The sequence below is a fragment of the Salvia hispanica genome, chromosome 4 (assembly GCF_029641045.1).
Source record: "Salvia hispanica isolate PSC_SH4W2 chromosome 4, Shi_PSC_v1, whole genome shotgun sequence".
Lineage (NCBI taxonomy): Eukaryota > Viridiplantae > Streptophyta > Magnoliopsida > Lamiales > Lamiaceae > Salvia > Salvia hispanica.
This window is the reverse complement of record NC_142695.1, coordinates 48,091,901-48,111,942: the sequence shown is the minus strand read 5'-3', so window position 1 is coordinate 48,111,942 and position 20,042 is coordinate 48,091,901. Positions and strand designations below refer to the sequence as shown.

The 20,042-nt window shown below is 37.0% G+C and overlaps 2 protein-coding genes across 3 annotated transcripts; both read left to right on the top strand.

Moving 5' to 3' along the window:
* The first annotated feature begins 1,261 nt into the window (after window positions 1-1,261).
* LOC125193474 (glutamyl-tRNA(Gln) amidotransferase subunit C, chloroplastic/mitochondrial-like) lies at window positions 1,262-5,895 on the top strand. Of its 2 annotated transcripts, XR_007171582.2 has the most exons (4): window positions 1,263-1,485; window positions 1,586-1,626; window positions 5,471-5,522; window positions 5,637-5,895. XR_007171582.2 is itself a non-coding variant. In XM_048091266.2 (3 exons), the coding sequence occupies exons 1-3, from the start codon at window positions 1,309-1,311 to the stop codon at window positions 5,256-5,258; spliced, it is 291 nt and encodes a 96-aa protein (XP_047947223.2). In that variant the 5' UTR covers window positions 1,262-1,308; the 3' UTR covers window positions 5,259-5,463. The 2 variants fall into 2 exon arrangements, 1 of the variants encoding a protein (XP_047947223.2); XM_048091266.2 differs by lacking the exons at window positions 5,471-5,522; window positions 5,637-5,895 and adding an exon at window positions 5,186-5,463 and having other exon boundaries at window positions 1,262-1,485.
* A 2,192-nt stretch (window positions 5,896-8,087) lies between these two features.
* Window positions 8,088-14,215, top strand: LOC148929331 (uncharacterized). Its single transcript, XM_089057177.1, has one exon. It carries the CDS (start codon window positions 8,404-8,406, stop codon window positions 9,874-9,876), a length of 1,473 nt encoding a protein of 490 aa, XP_088913303.1. The 5' UTR covers window positions 8,088-8,403; the 3' UTR covers window positions 9,877-14,215.
* The last annotated feature ends 5,827 nt before the right edge of the window (window positions 14,216-20,042 follow it).

Here is a 20,042-nt window from a genome sequence, read left to right as displayed (position 1 = left end):
GGTGGGACAGTTGACGCACAATCCAAAAGCAGGGATCAATCTTCGAACCATTTAATTAATGATGGACAAATCTCATGCCATCCGATTACACCACTTGGATTGGTGAATCTCATTTTCCATTAGTACTTATGTTTTCTTCTTATTATTTGTCTTACTTTATCAATTTTAACATTCATATGGATTAATCGTGGTCCAAATTTTAATTTGAACATATTCTAAAACAATAACAAATTTGTGCATGTTTGGAAAAATGAGTAGTCTTTTCGTCCAAGTTGTATGAGACACTACTATTTTGACACAAGCATTTAGGAATTGATGCTTAATGAAATAAATTGCACTAAATAATAAAGTAGAAGAAATAAAAAAAAGTGTGAAAAAGAAATAGAGAATAATATAAGAGATACTCCCTTCGTCCGTAAAATGTTGTCCACTTTTGCCAGGGACGGATCCATATGGCCTTCACAAGGGGCAAATGCCCCACCTAAAAAAATTCATGTATGCTAATTTTAATAGATAATTTTAAATTTTGTTTAAATATCCTTATTTTTGCCCCTTCTTAATGTATTAAAATATCTTTATGTATATTTTTTCCCCACCTATGTAGAATTCGTGGCTCCGTCCCTAACTTTTGCCAATTCGGCCCGTTCATGAAATGTCATACATATTTGCCATTTCGATCCGTCAGCGAAATATTGTCCACTTTATTTTTGTTTTATTTTATTTTTTCATTTTTAGTAAATGAAACCCACTTTCCACTAACTCATTACACTTATATTATACCAAAAAACTAATAGTAGTATATAAATGTGAAACCACATTCTACTAACTTTCTTCCACTCACTTTTGTTCACATTTCTAAAAATCTGCGCTGAATCAAATATGAACATCATTTCACGGACGGAATGAGTAAAATAAACTATAGTATGAACACAAAGAGAGTTAATTATTGTTAAAAAAAGAAAATATCTCGGTTAGTCAAGACATCTCAAAAGCGAATAAAGTAGTTTTTCCTTTTAGCGTATTCACATGTGATATCTAATAAAATACCCATCCGTCCATAAAATAATACTCCCTTTGTCCACGATTAAGTATTTTAAGACTAAACATGAGTTTTAGAAAATTAAATAAAAAGTGGGCAGAAAAAGTATGAATTATACTTTTATGTTTTACCTGTTGGACATAATCATTTCATATTTATTCTATTGGGCTCTAAAGCCCAAATGTGAATATCCACACACCGAATAAACAATATTGGGCTCCGTTTCTTGCAATCCTTTCGTTTAGTGATGAATACTCCATTTGAGCAGGATGAGCAGGGCAGGTATGCTTCTTCGAGCTAATCCGCAGCTCTTCAGCTTCACAAAAAGCGCTTTTCCGAAAGCATTGCAACCGAACACGCGATTTTACGTGGCCAAGTATAGTCTCCAGCCTCCGGATGTTACGGATTTGGCTCAGAAAGCTCGGATTTCTCTCACTCCCAACCAAGTACTATGAATTTGCACTTCTGATTCTATTTGTTTGCAATGTGAATTCAGATCCTGATTGTTTTTCTATCTATTTAGTCATATCGATTTGTACTTTATAGGTCGAAGAATTCGCTCCCAAAATTCGGCAAGTGGTGGATTGGTACACACAATCTCTCTCTCTCTACAAATTTAATTTTCGCATATTTTGTTCTGTATTTGTGCGTTTTTGGCTGGTGGAAATGTATAATGACCTGGTATATAGTGTGTAATTTTGTATACATAATGTGTATTAATGCTTTGAGTGTTTACGTATCAGTTTATACTTTAGATAGTGTGCTCGACTGGAATTTATTACTCTTTCAGAGTCTACTGAGTTTGCTGCAATTTGGTTTCACCTGATTATAATGTGTTTCAGTCTCGTATATAATTTCACAAGCGTTCATTACCATTGATGCTGTACACATGGTATGATGTTTAACTAGAATAGGAGAGAGATCCAACATTGTGCTGCTGCAAATCGACATATAGGATTGTTTCTATAACTTTTCGATTGTGTTTGGTTGGAATGATTGGTTCAGGAGAAGGATACATGGAGTCAAGGATGATTGAATTATTCTAAGTTTGTTTCAAATGTAAATATATGTTCTAGTATATTTCAAGGCTAGTGATATCCTGTTAGAGCATCTGGTATGCTAAAGCTATGGATTCTTTTATGTCATTTGAATTGTGTTTGGTTGGGAAGATTGGAAGAAAGGAAGGATTCATGGGCCTTCTTGTTTCAGGACGATAGACTTCCTGTAACAGCCCGACATTTTAGGGTATAATAAATACGACGTTCGCTATCTAGGCGGATTTAAAAGCGACAAGAACATAAGCTAGGGTTTCATTTAAAGAGATTTGACCAAGGTATTTAATGAACTATAAAGCAATAAGTTAATGGCTTAATCAAGAAAATCAATGAAGGATAGAATACCACAATTAATGCTCAAAATGACAAAGATTTGATGAATTCCAAAACGCATCATGTCTTGATATTCTAACAATAATGAAATAGTTCAACTCAAACAAACGAAAAGAAGTTCATGTTTTCAGCGGAAGCAACCAAGAGAAAAGTGAAGTCATGTATGAAGACACAACCCCACAACCCCACTCAATGTTTCAAGACGATCATATTATCATTCAATTTATTTGCTCAACACCGCCAACCGCTCGTCGCTGCTCAACCTGCACATAGGGAAAACACATGCAGAGCTGAATATTTTAAACATACTCAGTGAACTCATGTCAAAACATTTGAAGTAGATATGCCACCCTTACCATAGTGAATTCGAGTTTGCATTTATAAAAGAATATCATCGAGTATCACAAAATAATTTCATAGACTGGCCAATCAAACAATTCCTCCCATTTTCTCAACAACCAACAATTCCATAGTGCGACGAAAGTGTGGCCACACTATTCGCCCACGAGACCGGCCGACTAGCAAGGACGGCTCCCGATCCCAACTGTGTACACTAGCCTGATAGGGTTTGCGGCCCTACTCAGACCCGAATTCGTTTTTATAGCCCTATAGCCTAATGGAGCGGACTCACAAATTAGGCATCAGGCACACAATATAATCAAAACAATCACAGGTATGACATAACATTTTAATCCACCCTTATAACACCGTAATCAATATTTTGGTAATAACAGAGTTTAGTGAATAAAGCCCACCTCGATTTTAGATCACAAGTACGTTCTTCCTCTTGCTATCACACTGAGAGCGCGAGTTATCACCTTTAATTTATGTGTATCATAAGTAAGTCTCAATCATCTACTCAAATTTATGCATGTTCCTAACGTTTCCCTTTTTCCCCTCGATTCGTTTTGTATTACCACTCAAAAATCAAGGTATGATTATCATATCACTTTCTATTCACACCACAACAACTCCATATTTATCATCAAAACGTGTCACGCATGAGTGTTTTTCAACACACATCACATGCGCACACACAACACACATGCACGCACACCGAGGCACACACATACACACACGATTCACACACACACATGCATCCCATCTTCATCAATTGTTTCCCCTTTCACTCAATCTATATGCATGAAGGTTCAAGAACACCGATTAATCGGTTAGATGAAGAAAGATTAATATAAAAATACCTTTTCTTGATAGAACGAATGGTAGAAACAAAGTAATAGCCTTGATTCTTCAAAGATTCTTGAGTTTCAACTTAAATTCTTCTCAAAAGATGAAGAAATCTTGGAGAAAAGTAGAAGAAAATTTGGGAGAGAGTGAGAGAAAGGGGAGGCGTGAATTCCAAGAGTGGGAGGCGGTGTATTTTTGATTTTAGGGTTAGGGTTTCTCATGTATTTATAGAGTGCAAAATATAATATCTTTAATTAAATAAATTAAAGATTTGAGAAGATTTGGTGGGAGAAAGTGGCGTTAATTTTGGTGAGAAATAAGGGGATTTCGAATTCTTAGACTATTTAATTAGCCTATGATTTAATTTAGATAATTCACGGAGTAGAATAAAATATTACGGAGCATAATAAAATAATAAATCTCCCAATAAAAGTAGGAAAGTGGCGTGATTTTTGAATCTCTCCCCAAGGATTCAAATTAAAATCCTAATTAAAATAGGATATGACAAGATCTTCTTAGATATGGTAAGATATGCTAGAATATTTATATTTATTTATGGAAGAGAACAAATAATGGATCAAATAATATAATAAAATAATTCCTTCTCCCATAAATAGAAGATTTTCGAAAATTTCATAGAGGAAATAAGCAATAATCGGACTTTGGATTTAATTTGGATAAATATCCCAAGAGAATAATCAAATCCATGAAAAATAGAATTCCTCTCCAATAAATCTAAATCATGAGGTTCGAAAATTCCTATAATATGTATAGGATATTTATGAAAATCCTATTTAATCTCACTCTATCCCTTAGGAAATAATTCGCCACGATATATTCTACCCCGCATCAAAATATTCACATAATCGCATCACAAAATCCACCATTTTTAATTCCACCTCACATTCACAACACATTGACCTTTCAACGGTCACGCCATATTTTCCACAATATTGACTATTCAATAGCCACGTCATATAATCAACAAGTTTGACTATTCAACTCAAACTCAACTCCATATCGCAATTAGGTCACAAAGAATCATGCAATAAATCACTCATTATTTAATCCACATACTTCATATCATTAAAAGCATTTAATGCAAAAATTTTATATCTCGAAAATTAGGGTTCGAAAAAGTGGGGTGTTATACTTCCTCTCTAACTTTATTATCAATATTTAAAGCGTTAGCAAATCACATCCTATAATGCTCTTGTTTCACAACACAAGAGATGTAGAAGATCCAATGTCAATCAGCTTCTGAAGATCATCTAGGAACAAGTCTTTGTTTCATTTTCTTTTTTATTATTTATTTTCTTTCCCTATTTCTGTTGATAATTCTTGTAAATATGTTCTAGTAACTTTCAAGGGTAGTTGTTTCCCTTGTTCAAGCTTTTTGGTATAGTAGACAACAGCATTTGTCAGAAACAGTGATAATTGCTCTTACAAATAGTTACTTGAATAATGGGGTAGTTGTATATGATTTTCCCAATGTTTTGTGAAGAGGGTTTGTCATTGCTAATGGTGTGGATTCTTCTATTTGTTTAACTTCATATAATTCTTCTAACAGGTTTGGGCTGCTTCAGGCCGTAGACCTTCAGAGCATCGAACCAGCCCTAAGAGCACTTGCTAAGCTTTTTTAACTGTCTTCTGCTACTACATGATGTTGTTGGGATACAGAAAATCATTATACTGTTTGAACTCCCTTATTCATGCTTTGCAAATCCATGTCTATGAACTTCACTAAAATCTTAGCAAATACACTATATTTTCTTCAATCATTATGAGAAACGACTCTTGTGAGTTTTTTGCCTAGAGGAGAAATGGAATTTATTTGTTTCCGTGGCATGTACAGACACTGAAGATGACAATCTGCGCGATGACATGCCTCGAGTATTTGATAATAGGTAACTAGATTCGTTTGTAACATGATATAATTGTGATTTATTTGAATCAACAACTGACTTTGGATCTTCTCCGAAAAAGGAAAAAGAAAAAAACTGACTTAGGGTATGTTGCAGGGATGCTATAGTAGCTGCAGTGCCAAACTACGAAGATTCATACATCAAAGTTCCACAGGTCTTAAATAAGGAGTAATATATCAGGTTTTGAGTATGTGACTCTTCTCTCCTGTTCATCATTTATGCCTGACATTTTGCCTTGGCACAATTTCATCCTTTAATTCAAGTTCGGTTAATAAAGTTTGATAAATCGATTTCTTTAGAGCACGTTTGCAAACACTGGCTAATAATAGAAGTATATATGCTTTACCAGAGTAAATTATTTGTTGTTGGAGTGTAATTTATTGAATGCAGAAAATACGGAGTATATCCATAGACGATCTCTGTTATTTTTTCAATGTTTGTAAGAAACGTTAGAAACCTAGCTTCAGAGTTTAAGATGTAGTAGTAAATATACCAGTGGAGATAACAACCTTTGAATGAAAGTCATGGAGATAACAATATACCAGTGGCGGATCCAGGATCCGGAAACAGAGGGAGCGGAGTATATAGTATTAGCTTGATTTTAGTGTGGACATGACTATTTTTTTCGTTGTTCGTGGCGACGCCAGAGGCAAACGGAGGGGGGCAACCGCCCCCTCCTGTCCCCCCGATCCGCCAGTGCAATATACCCAAACTACTATAGTCAATAATACAAGCATTTATTTTGTTTCTCGTCTTAGTAGTTGGAGGAATAAAAGTATTTTAAGTATTCACATTTATTCCATCTGTAATTTGTAGACTATAGTTAGTAGTTTGGACGATTTTTTTTTTATTTAAAAATCATTTCAAATAATGTGTAGTGGATGGATTTTGGTGAAACTCATTAAAAATACTTGAAAGTTATTTTTACTTTTAAAAGTCATTTTACAAACTACCGATCATCTGGCGTGGTTTATTTATTTCGATTTGATTATGCACAATACACAAATTGTGTACTTGACTTCAGACTTAAATAATTATGCTTAATGCGGTATGAACTCGATCAGAATCGAAATAATTTGTGCAGCAATACATGGTTCGATAGTGGTAATTACCAGAAAAATATTACACACATATATTCGTTCTTAGTTACAAAACAAAATATACTCCAAAATAATAGTGGTAATTACCAGAAGAATATTACACACATGTATACACAATTTACAAGCAATACGACGCGTAAAAATCAACACAAAGAATATTTCTAAAAAAAGAATACCTAAAGCGAATTAAAAATGAATTTTAAAATTTGGATAATATTTCACCGAATCAGCGTGCAGCTCTAGTAAAGGAAACTCACATATAGCTCAATTTAGCTCACTGAAATGGGTTTTGTCTACAGTAAATGAAGGAGGACACAACTTCCATAATTAACATTCCATTTGCATTTCGATTTTGGGACAACGTGACAATATTACAAGTCCATTGCAAATCCCGTGGCTGAGATTTATACAGCCCAATAGGGGAAATATTTTTGAATTTTTGTGAAAGATAAAAGTTGAGCTAGCATAAGAGGTGAAGGAGCTGACTCAGCGCTGAGTAGATTGAATGACTAGGCATCTAGTCAGCATCAAAAAGTGATTAATTAATTAGGAGTTTGTTAGGCGTGGAGCTTGCTTCACTAAATATCTTAGTGTGATAGCTGATAGTATAAATAGTATAAATAGTAGTCTCGTATCACTTTGTAAGATTGATTGAAGCATTATCAATAAAAATCTTTTTCTTCATGGATCGTATGAATCCTATTTTAAGAGTTTCTACAATTTTTTAATCGAATTTGATTTCTTTTTCACGAGATTTCAGATATTCGATTATATTTTATTTTATTTTTAAATCGAAGATCCCAATTATATAGTCCATACATATTAAATAGGGGTGGGTAGATACGGTATACCTTACCGAAACCACCATACCGTATACCTTACCTTAAATACGGCATGCGAAAAAGTCATACCTTTACCTTACCAAAGTTTTCGGTATACCGGACTTTGGTATACCTTATTTTCAATATGAAGAATTTCCATACCGATACCGTACCTCATTTTCGGTATACCGTACCGAACTTCGGTATACCTTACTTTTGCGATATACCTAACTTTCAACGTCAACTAAAATAGAAAATTAGAGTTTTTAGAATATTATTTATATTTTATAATTTTAAAAATAAATTAAATATAATTTATTCATAATTATATTTATATTTCACAGTAGATTTTATAATTTTAAAATATATAAAATATATTTTATATATAATTGTGTTTATATTTTTGTGGTATATACCTTAATTTATGGTATATACCGAATTTCGGTATGGGGCGGTATACCGCGGTATTTGAAAATTCATACCGTTACCTTACTGGAATCTTTCGGTAAGGTATCATACCGTACCGAAAGTCACGGTATACCAAAAATTCGGTATTTTCGGTATTTTTTCGGTACGATAAGGCCGGTATTTCGGCATTTCGGTATTTTTCCCCAGCCCTAATATTAAATGTAGATAAAAATATCTCTTTAATAGAAAATATTTTCAATTAATATGGTATCAGTAGACAATTGTTGCTTCCGCTTGTTTTCTTCTTCTTCTTCGCGATGAATCGTCGTGGAGGTGGAAATGCATCTCCGATTCCTCCGTTCGAAGATAGCTCGAGTCCTTATTATCTTCATCCCAGCGACAATCCGAGTTTTCAGCTAGTTCCCCATGTTCTAACTGGCTCCAATTATATCAATTGGAGTAGATCGGTCACCACAGCTCTTTTGGCGAAGAACAAGCTTGCGTTTGTCAACGGTGTTCTTCTTCGGCCGGCTGATGATGATCTATTGTTTCCGGCGTGGCTTCGATGCAATAGTATGGTGGTTTCGTGGGAATTCAATTTCAGCTCAGATCTGCTCAAGTGTCATGTATATTGACAACGCACATGAGATCTGGTCCGATCTGCGCGATCGCTTCTCTCAGCTCGACACAGCTCGAGCCTATCAGCTGCGACAGAGGATTATGTCTCTTTCGCAGGGGCAGGATGATATCAACACCTATTTCACCAATCTGAGAATACTTTGGGATGAGTATAGGCATTCTCAGCCGATTGCTTGGTGTATTTGTGGCACAAGCCGATGTAACAGTGCCTCTAAGTGGCATACCTACCAGGAGGAAGAGTGTAGCATGCAATTTTTGATCGGCCTCAGCTCAAGCTTTTCTCAGATCCGATCAAGTATTCTGTCTATGGTTCCTATGCCTCCTTTATCCAAGGTTTTCTCTCTTGTTTTGCAGGAAGAGAGGCAACGCACAATTGATGGAAGTGCATCGCCTGTTATTTCCTCAATGAGTGAGCAACCGTATTCTGCTAATGCTGCTCAATCATACAATAAAAACCGTTTGTGTTCTCATTGTGGCAAGACTAACCACACAGTGTATAAATGCTTCTCACTTCATGGTTATCCTCCAAGTTTTGGTAAAGGAAAAGGCATATTCAATGCTAAGGAGAGCAATTATTCAATATCTGTGAATTTTGTCGAGGATAACTTTGATGATTCATGTGATAAATCTGCTATCTCTCCATCCACTGGTATTACCATGCCATCTCCTGAGCAGTGTCAGCAGCTTATTCACCTATTGCAGACTCAACTTGCAGCTGCTGCCACTTTCTCTCCAGCAATATCTTCAACTTCTCCATCAAACTCTTCTGCCGCACTAAATAATTCCCCATCCCCAAACTGTGCTTCCCAAATAATTCCAGCAATAATTCCTTTTGTTGCTTCAATCACTACATCATCTCCTATTTGGCTGCTAGATACAGGAGCCACTCACCATGTTTGCAGTGATTTATCCATGTTCAATGCCTTTTCTGCTATTAAAAATGCTTGTGTACATCTTTCCAATGGTGCAACTGCTCCAGTTACACACATTGGCACTATCATCTTAAACTCTTCTATAACTCTTCTATCTGTCCTTTATGTTCCTAGCTTCACTTTCAATCTCATTTCCATCAGTTCCCTAACCTCTTCACTTCCATGTACTGTGGTTTTCACTCACAATTCCTTTGAAATCCAGGGAGTTTCACAGGCAACTGTGATTGGGAGGGGTAGCCGAATAGGCAATCTATACACCCTAGAGGTTTCTGATTCAGAGGAAAATAAAGGTTCTGTTATACCTTCCTCTTTTACAGCTTCTACTGTTATTCCTTGTGTCAATTCTGCTGTTAGTTTTGATGTATGGCACAAAATATTAGGACATTTATCCTATGACAAATTAAAGTCTAGGACTAATGTTCTTCATATCAAATAAAACTGTCTCTTTGTGTGAAGTTCGTCCTCTTGCAAAACAGAAACACTTGTCTTTCTTAAGATCAGATAGCATAGCAGATAATTGCTTTGATCTTATACACTGTGACACTTGGGGACCTTTCACTCCTTGTACTAATCAAGGTTTCAAATATTTCCTCACTATAGTAGATGATTGCTCTAGATTTGTTTGGACTTTCTTGATGCAAAACAAATCTGATGCTGGGGTTGTTCTTCCTAAGTTTTTCAACACAGTGCTTACTCAGTTTGGAAAGAAAATTAAAGCCATTCGATGTGATAATGCCCCTGAGCTAAATATCCCTTCCTTATACTCTTCTTTTGGTACTGTCATTCAACACTCATGTGTTGAGACTCCTCAACAAAATGCCCGGGTAGAGAGAAAACACCAACATCTGTTAAATGTTGCTAGGAGCCTGTTGTTTCAATCCTTCTTGCCCATCCAGTTTTGGGGTGAATGCATTCTCAGTGCTTCTTATCTCATAAACAGAATTCATCTGTTCTCCCACACAACTCAACTCCCTTTCAAATTCTCTTCCAGAAAATGCCCTCTTATTCACACTTAAAAGTGATAGGATGTCTTTGTTATGCCTCAACTTTACAAAGAGGCAGAGACAACTTTTCCCCTAGAGCAACTAAGTGTGCTTTATTGGGATATCCCTCAGATTACAAGGGATACAAACTTCTGGATTTGCAAACTATGCAAGAGATTGTCACAAGAGATGTGATATTTCATGAAAATGTTTTCCCTTTCTCACATTTATCTCCCTCTGAATTTCCAAATCCTCCAGAAATCTCAGAAACACAGCCTAATGCACCCTCTCCACCTACTGTGGTTTTACCAGAAAATAATGCCTCTCACTCATCATCTTCTAACTCAGAAAATAATCACTCCATCTCCATCACTTCTAGAACTGGCAGACTTATTAAACCACCCTCTCATCTCACTGATTTCATATGCAATTCTGTGAGTTCTTTATCACCTTATCCCATATCTTCCTACTCCAGTCTGTCAAAACTCACTCCAGAATACCTCAAATATATTGTTCTCATGTCTGCCATCTATGAACCTGCATCATATAGCCAAGCCTCTCAATGTCCTGAGTGGCAGCAAGCAATGCAAGATGAGCTATCTGCCTTCTCTAGAACTGACACTTGGTTTGTCACTGTCTTGCCTCCGGGAAAAACACCTATTGATTGCAAATGGGTCTACAAAGTTAAATATAACCCTGATGCATCAGTTGAAAGATATAAAGCAAGGCTTGTAGCCAAGGGCTTCACTCAGTTAGAAGGTGTGGACTTTCTGGACACCTTTTCCCCTGTAGCTAAGCTTACTACGGTTAAGCTTTTGTTGGCTCTTGCTGCAATTAAGGGATGGTCATTATCTCACCTTGATATCAATAATGTCTTCCTCTATGGGGATCTGAAAGAAGATATATATATGACCCTTCCACCAGGCTACAAAGTTGACTGGCAGACTGTTGAAGGGGCAACTTCAGATTCAACACTAGTCTGTAAATTAAAGAAGTCTCTTTATGGTTTAAAGCAAGCATCGAGACAGTGGTACTTAAAATTCTCAGAGGTGTTGAAGGGCTTTGGTCTGCAACAGTCTGCATCTGATCATTCATTTTTCTTTAAAAATGATCACACATGAGCCTTCTTTGGCATTGTTGTGTATGTTGATGATATCCTAGTAGCCACAACTGACCCACAAATGACAGAAAATTTCAAGATTTTCCTATCTCAGTATTTCAAGTTCAAAGATTTGGGAGTTCCTAAGTATTTCCTTGGAGTTGAAATAGCAAGAAACAAGAAGGGGATCTTGATTTCCCAAAGGAAGTACACCATGGACTTACTAAGAGATACTGGAATGCTGGGTTGCAAACCATCTGCAGTGCCTATGGATCCTCTAAAGAAGTTAAGGCTGGATTCAGGGAAGCCTATGAAAGATCCATCAAAATACAGAAGATTGATTGGCAGATTACTTTACTTATGCATCACCAGACCTGATGTAACATTTGCTGTTCACAAATTAAGTCAGTATGTATCTAATCCTACTGATGAACATTGGGAAGCAGTAGAGAGGATTTTGAGATACTTAAAAAGATCTCCAGGCCGGCTTGTTTTATTCAAGCAGCTGCAAGCTCAATCTCAGTATATTCTCTGATGCAGATTGGGCATCATGTCAAGACACAAGAAAATCCATGACTGGCTATTGTCTATATCTTGGGAGTTCGTTGATATCTTGGAAAGCAAAGAAACAAAACACCATTTCTAGATCATCAGCAGAGGCTGAATATAGGGCAATGGCACAAGATACTTGTGAAGTAATATGGGCAGTGGCTCTTTTTGGTGATTTTGGAGTGAGAGTTGATAAAGCTGTGCCCCTATACTGTGATAACCAGTCAACAATACACATTTGCTCCAATCCGGTGTTTCATGAAAGAACCAAACAAATTGAGATCGACTGTCATACTGTGAGAGAAAAGTTTTTGGAGGGAGTGATCAAACCTTTGCATATCAGAAATAATTCACAGGTTGCTGATATTTTTACCAAGCCCTTAGGACCGATGGCATTTCATTCTATACTTAGCAAGATGAATTTCGAGAGTCTCTACAATCCATCTTGAAGGGGCATGTGAAAGATAAAAGTTGAGCTAGCATAAGAAGTGAAGGAGCTGACTCAGCGCTGAGTAGACTGAATGACTGAAAGGTTAACGTTCTGTAAATTTACAGTGTGTTCAAAAGGAAATAACAGGTTCCCTAGGTCTAGCAAATCCACTAGATCACGCGGTCTAGGAACTCGTTGGTCGCAGGAAATCCCGGTCATTGGACACACAGAGCACTTCTTTCAAAAACCCTCAACCACTTTACTAAACCTAGTATAGGGAAGTAGGGATCGATCCCACAGAGAAGGATGCGTAGTACTCATGTTCAAGGATTTGGGTGTGTTTTTGGTGTTGGCTGCTGCCACGCATTTTTTTTGGGTTGAGGAAAAACAAATTAAACTTGACTTGGGAATCTTTAAAACTCCTAAGCTAACAGCTAGACCTAGGCGAAATAACAGAGAACGTTGCGAGAAAATAACTACTCAAACACTAGATCTAAGAGAACTACGCTACTTACCTAGACCTAGGAAACAAACTGACTGTGGGGACCATGACTGAAAAAGCAGAGTACGAACGAAAAGCTGGCAGAATAACTAACTCTCGTACTAACTAACAGCGACATCGTCTTCTACAACCAAATTGCGTAAAAATCAACATGAACGAAATCAAAACAGAGCAACCTAATTCTAAGTCAAATCAATGCATAATCAACGAAGAACTGAACAGATCTGCAAACGCTAGACGAAGCAAAACAGAAAACAAGAAGAAAACTCAAATCCATCTAACAACTTTCTTTTCTCACTTCGAATCCAACCTCACACGCTAAATTCACTCCGGATCCAAGCGTCCAACACGAACTCCATTCAACAGAAACACTTCATCACTTCAGATTCGAACAACAACCTCCAAACAGTCAATAACCACAGATCTATCACCAAATTCCCATATCAAACACCACGATATCAAAATAAAACAGAGATTGACATAATACTTGTAAAAAATAAACTTCCAGCAAAGAGATCTACGTAAATCAACTTGAAAATTAACAACTAAACGCAAATTCAACCAAAGCGCCCAAAAGTGAAGTTCGACAGCAAAAAGAGTAAAACAATTAAGGGAAATTGTATCTTCGTCCACACTCGGACGGTGTTGCAACGGCGAAACTTCTCAAGAAAAGTAACCCTTCGTACCCGACTATCCCAGATCTCCCATTCCCAAGTGTGTGTAATGTGTGTGAGCTAAGAAGAGAGTGAAAAAGTTATCTATTGTGCGTTGCATGCTCTTCTATATATAGGCGTTGGAGTGGGGCCCAGCGAGGTATAGATAAGACTTTGTTGCCCTCAGCTATTGACTCCCTCTGTCACGCCTTCTTTTCTTTTAAATCCTGCTCACTTCGTTCCTTTTCTTCGCTAGACCATCTCCTTCAGCATTTCCTCAATCTAGCGATTTTTCTTCACACACCTGGCTTAGGAAACGTGTTAGACCCAGCAAATTATAACGTTTTTCACATATAGCCGATGCATGAAATTAGCCTTATCAATGACTAAGCATCTAGTCAGCATCAAAAAGTGATCAATTAATTAGGAGTTTGTTAGGCGTGGAGCTTGCTTCACTAAATATCTTAGTGTGATAGCTGATAGTATAAATAGTAGTCTCGTATCACTTTGTAAGATTGATTGAAGCATTATCAATAAAAATCTTTTTCTTCATGGATCGTATGAATCCTATTTTGAGAGTTTCTACAATTTTTTAATCGAATTTGATTTCTTTTTCACGAGATTTCAGATATCCGATTATATTTTATTTTATTTTTAAATCGAAGATCCCAATTATATAGTCCATACATATTAAATGTAGATAAAATATCTCTTTAATAGAAAATATTTTCAATTAATATTTTATTCAAAAATTTCAAAATCAATATTTTCTCCGTCTCGCCGCAAGTGATCAACTTCTTTTCAGCACGAGATTTAAGAATGTGATGTTTATTGAGTTAAGTGGGTACAAAAAAGAAAAAAAGGGAAGAGAAATCTCTTAGGATAGAGAGAGTATATAAATATCATAATTAAAAAATTTCTTTCTATTTTTTTAAATGGATGATTTCGAATTTTTGATTCAATTCGGATAAAACTAACGGAGATTTCGTATCAATAAAAATTAATATATTCTCAAATTTTAAATTTTCGAATATCCAAATTAAGCAAAATTGTAATTCAAAATTCTAATGCATCCACCAAACTTTACCATAGAACTCCGGGAAATATGAACAAGAGTAGTTTGTCGAGGTAATTTTTCAGTTAATTGCGTGGGAAAATAATAGCTTTATTGTACGAATCAATATGACCAAGAAACACCTTATAACTTAAAGCTTTCAAATTGAGCATATGAGTATGTACTTCTTCAAAACTTCATATGCTTTATCCAAAGATATACGCAACGACATGCAAGATCTAGCTTTCTTATCGTGTGTTCTATAGACATTATAGGCCGTTGAGCACTTTGTAGTGTGTAAGAGCATGTTAGCTGTAATTCGATCATAATCCGTACTTGTAATTGGTGCATAAAAGTACGGGAATAATGTGAATGTTTAACTTCCTAGTTCTCAAGTATACTCAAAAGCATATGAATAGTGTATACATTTATTTTATAACGTTTGAACAAGAAGAAAGTCTAAAAATTGAAAAAAATTGAACATAAAAAGAAAGAAGTATATGTCTGAAATAAGCTTTTAATTAGTAAATGAATATCGAAAGTTGTTGAATAAAATGATGAAGATGGTTATAACGATGAAGTAAGAATACAAAAACATTGAGATATACAAAAAAAAGACTAGAAGAAACATTATTATGCGGATGCGAGCTTCAGTAGCAAAACTCAATGAGTTATTATTTTGTTTTTACTGTCCCAACTTGGAAGAAATCTTAATAATATTCAAATTCATAATATATCCGATCACTTCCAAGTTCTTCATTTCATTACAAAAATGTCAGATTCAATTTCATAACGATATTTTAAACATATTTATGTATTTTAACCTTGATATTTCTACCAAAATACATCATGATTGCCAATCGTAAATCATTAAACGATAGCCACGAATAAAATTTTAAGCATCTTTGTTAAGGATAACGAACTCGTGATTAAGTTAGGCAAAGACGATGAAATTTAACTAAATTTCCAATAATCACTTGGACAATATAGTCCTTGCAGTAAAGGAAAGATATGCAAATTAGGAAACGCAAGATTTTGAGATAAAATGAAAACGATTTTCCTACTTTTATTTCATATTCATATAGAGACATAGAAATCGTGCGACATGATGATTTCTATTATTATCGTCGCACACAAAAAATACAACAGTGGAATAATAATCAGAACTTAGAAACAATACAAACAACTAAATTACTTGGATAAATCCAAAACCCCCCACATTTACAGCAATAATGCATGAGAATTTTCCTAAACCAGAAAAGCTCTTCTTATTCAAAAAATAATACTAATCCATACTTACACCTGAAGCAGAAAACTGACAAAAAATAAATGTTTGAAAATCCAGGAAATATTTACTTTACTTGCCGAAGTCCTTGATTTTATTCGTATCCCCAAAAATGGAAAATGAGTATTAAAAATAATTTTAATTCGAAGTAAATGCGAACGTAAAAGATTAATGGATAAGAGTAGTTAATTGGCAATAATAAACATAAAATTAATTGTGGAAAATTTAATTAAACCATTGTTGAGCCTTTAACCATGGTTAAATTTTCAGTTTATATTTAACCCCCGTTTCCGAATTCCTGGTGATCATGACAGTGCCATTGAACGAAGTGGAGAAAAAGAAGAAGAAAAATAAAATAAAATTACTACTCCATAATTAAGAAAAGAAAAAACGATGATGATGACCGGAGATCATCCTCGGTCAAATCCGACCGTCCAAATCCCTCACCACTACATGGATGATCCGACGGTGCACATTCAATCCCCAATTTCCGCATCCATAAGCAGCCAATACGACGACTTCCGCATGTTCGACTTCAAGACCGACTGCCCCTTCGCGCACCCCGACTTCCGCCGCGGCGACGCCTGCGAGTACAATATTTAACATGCATTAGTAAAATCTATACATATATAAAGCTCCAGTTTTTTGGAGTGACACGTGGCACATTTTGGGTGGGAAAATTTTTTGTGAGAGTTAATTGCTTAGTTGCAATGGCTAAGGCACAAGGAATGAGAGAGAAGGAAGGATCGTTGATGTGTTCAGCTGTTTTGGGTTGGAAGCTTCAGCAGCCGTCCATCTCAGAGATTGTGGGAGATTAAATCCTAGCCATAGGATTTAAGTCTTTTAGTTTTCTGTTAGATAAAAGAGATGTTAGTTAGGTCGATATTAACTCCGTGAGTTAGCATTGTATTTTTCCCCAATTTCTCTCTCAACGCAATACACGAAATTTCCCCAAATTTCTCTCAATCAAGTTCTTGTTTCTCAATTCGAATCCGCTGCAACACCGATCAACACCAACAAGTGGCGCCGTCTGTGGGAAAGATCTTCGAAGTTTGTTCAGATCGACGGAGTGTTGAAGAATGGCAGGGGCAAAATTCGAGATTGAGAAGTTCACAGGCCAAAACGATTTTGGTTTGTGGAAGGTCAAGATGAAGGCCGTCCTGATGCAGCAAGGTGCGTGGAAAATCTTGAAGGATGGCAAACCGCTTTCAATTGAGGGGCTGCCGGAGAAGGAGGCGGCGAAGATGGAGGAATTGGAGTACAAGGCGTATAGCACTCTCCTTCTATACCTCAATGACAGAGTTCTACGGGAGGTGCAGAAGGAGGAGACCGCGCTTGATGTGTGGGTGAAATTAGAGTCTCTGTATGCTACGAAATCCACCACCAATAGGCTACATTTGAAGAACAAGCTATTGGCCTTCAAGATTACAGACTCAGAGGCTCTCTTGAAACAACTTGAAGAATTTCATAGACTTCTTGATGATTTAGAGGCAATCGAGGAATCCATGAAGGATGAAGACAAGGCATTGATGTTGTTGCATGCCTTGCCAAGAAGCTATGTACATTTCAAGGAGGCTATACTTCTTGGCCGGGAGACCAAGGTGAGTTACGAAGAAGTGTATCAGGCATTAAAGCTCAAGGATGTGGAAGAAGCAGATGCTCTGAGATCAGAAGAGAAGACTACATATCCAGTCCCAGAGAGCCTATACACTAAGGGGAATGACAAGAAATTCCCTCCCACCAAGAAGAAATTTAATAAGAAGGCAGATAAGGAGAAGGTGGGAGAATTTAAGGAGACAAGAAGTTGCCATCATTGCAAGAAACCTGGCCATATCAAGAAGGACTGTTTTGCATTGAAGAGGAAGCAAGGCCTTGAAAATGGGGCTGCAAAACCAAGCTCTGATTGTGTTCAGGAGGAGGAGACTCCACATGCCTTAACTGTGATGGAGAGGCTGTATGAGGAATCATGGATCCTGGACTCAGGTGCAAGTTTTCATATGTGTCCCAGACTAGATTTGTTTGAGGAGATCATAGAAGCAAATGGTTCAGTGGTGCTGGGAAATAATCAAGTTTGTCAAATTCAGGGGATTGGTAAAATCAGATTTAGGTTGGAGGATAGCTCAACTGCAATCCTTAGTGATGTGAGATACATTCCCGAGGTTAAAAGAAATTTGATTTCCTTAGGCTTACTGGAGAGAAAGGGGTGTTCTTTTTACTCATCTGGTGGAGTTATGGAAATCAAGAAAGGAGGAGAGTTGATGCTGAAGGGAGGCAGAAATGGTAGTCTATACTACCTATGCGGATTTGCAATAAAGTCCCCTGACCAAGTGAACACAGTGAAGGCAGATTCAATTGCAGCTTGGCACCTTAGGTTGGGGCATCCTGGTGATGGAGGAATCAGGGAATTGATCAAGAGAGAGGTCATATCTGGTAGTGGTGATAGAGGAGAGCATCCTTGTGAGGAATGCATTCTTGGTAAGGCAAAGAAGCTGCCTTATCAGAAAGGTAAACATACCTCTGTTGCACCTCTTGATTATGTGCACAGTGACTTGTGGGGGCCTTCTCCAGTTGTATCTGTTGGTGGGGGGAGGTATTACATGTCAATAATAGATGATTACTCCAGGAAATTCTGGACTTACATCCTAAAGGAGAAATCAGAGGCCTTTTCTAGGTTCAGAGATTGGTGTGCCATTGTTGAGAAAGAAAAAGGCTGTGTAGTGAAGTGCTTAAGGACTGATAACGGCCTGGAATTCCTGTCAAGAGAATTTGAGCAATTTTTTCAAAGTAAGAGCATTAAGAGGCACAGAACCGTTCCCTTAAATCCCCAGCAAAATGGAGTTGCAGAGAGGGGCAACAGGACAATTATGGAGAGGGTGAGGTGTATGTTGATTACTTCTGGTATGGAGAAGAGATTTTGGGCCGAGGCTGTTGCCACTGCAGTGAAGCTCATCAACAAATGCCCATCTTCCAGCATAGGTGGTGATACACCAGACTTAAGGTGGTATGGCAGCTATGGAGACTACTCTCAGCTGAGAACTTTTGGCTGTAAGGCTTTTGCATATCTCAAGCAGACCAAGCTTGATGCAAGGGCTCAGAAATGTGTGATGTTAGGCTATCAGCAAGGTGTAAAGGTTTACAGACTATGGTGTATTGAACCAGGGAATCACAGAGTGATTACCAGCAGAGATGTAACATTTGTGGAGGATGATATGCCTTTCAAGAAATCTGAAGAAAAAGCCCAACATTCTCTGATAGACACTGAGATGGGAGTTGAGAGTCAGAAACATGTTGTGCAGGCTGAGGCTGGTGGGCCTAATGAAAGTGAGATGCTGGGTTCAGATGAAGATGAAGATGAAGTTGAAAATGAACCTCCGCTGCCAGACATCAGGAGCTATCAACTGGCTCGAGATAGAACCAGAAGGAAAAATGTGAGACCTCCGGCCAGATTTGCAGATGCAGTTTTGTTGTATTTTGCATTATGTGTTGCTGAGGAGATAGAGTTTTCAAAACCAGGATCTTATAAAGAAGCAATGAATTGCAGAGAAAGAGATAAATGGCTTAAAGCAATGATTGATGAGATTGATTCCCTCATCAAGAATGGTACATGGATTCTGGTGGATAAGGTGGATGGCAGGAAGCTTGTGAGCTGCAAGTGGCTATTCAAAAAGAAGATAGAGACAGCAGACAATGAGCTCATTAGGTTCAAAGCAAGGCTTGTGGCAAGAGGGTTCACTAAGGAACATGGAGTGGACTACACTGAGGTATTCTCACCAGTTGTTAAGCATACCTCGATTAGGATTTTATTGGCTGTTGTGGCTAAGCTGGACTGGGAGTTGGAACAACTAGATGTGAAAACAGCTTTTCTACATGGGGATCTGGAGGAAACCATATACATGAGCCAGCCAGAAGGTTTTGTGAAGCAAGGGATGGAAGACAAAGTATGCCTACTCAAGAAAAGCATATATGGACTAAGCAAGCTAGTAGGCAATGGCACAAGAAATTTGATGATTTTGTGCTAAGGAATGGTTTTGAAAGATCAAGTTATGA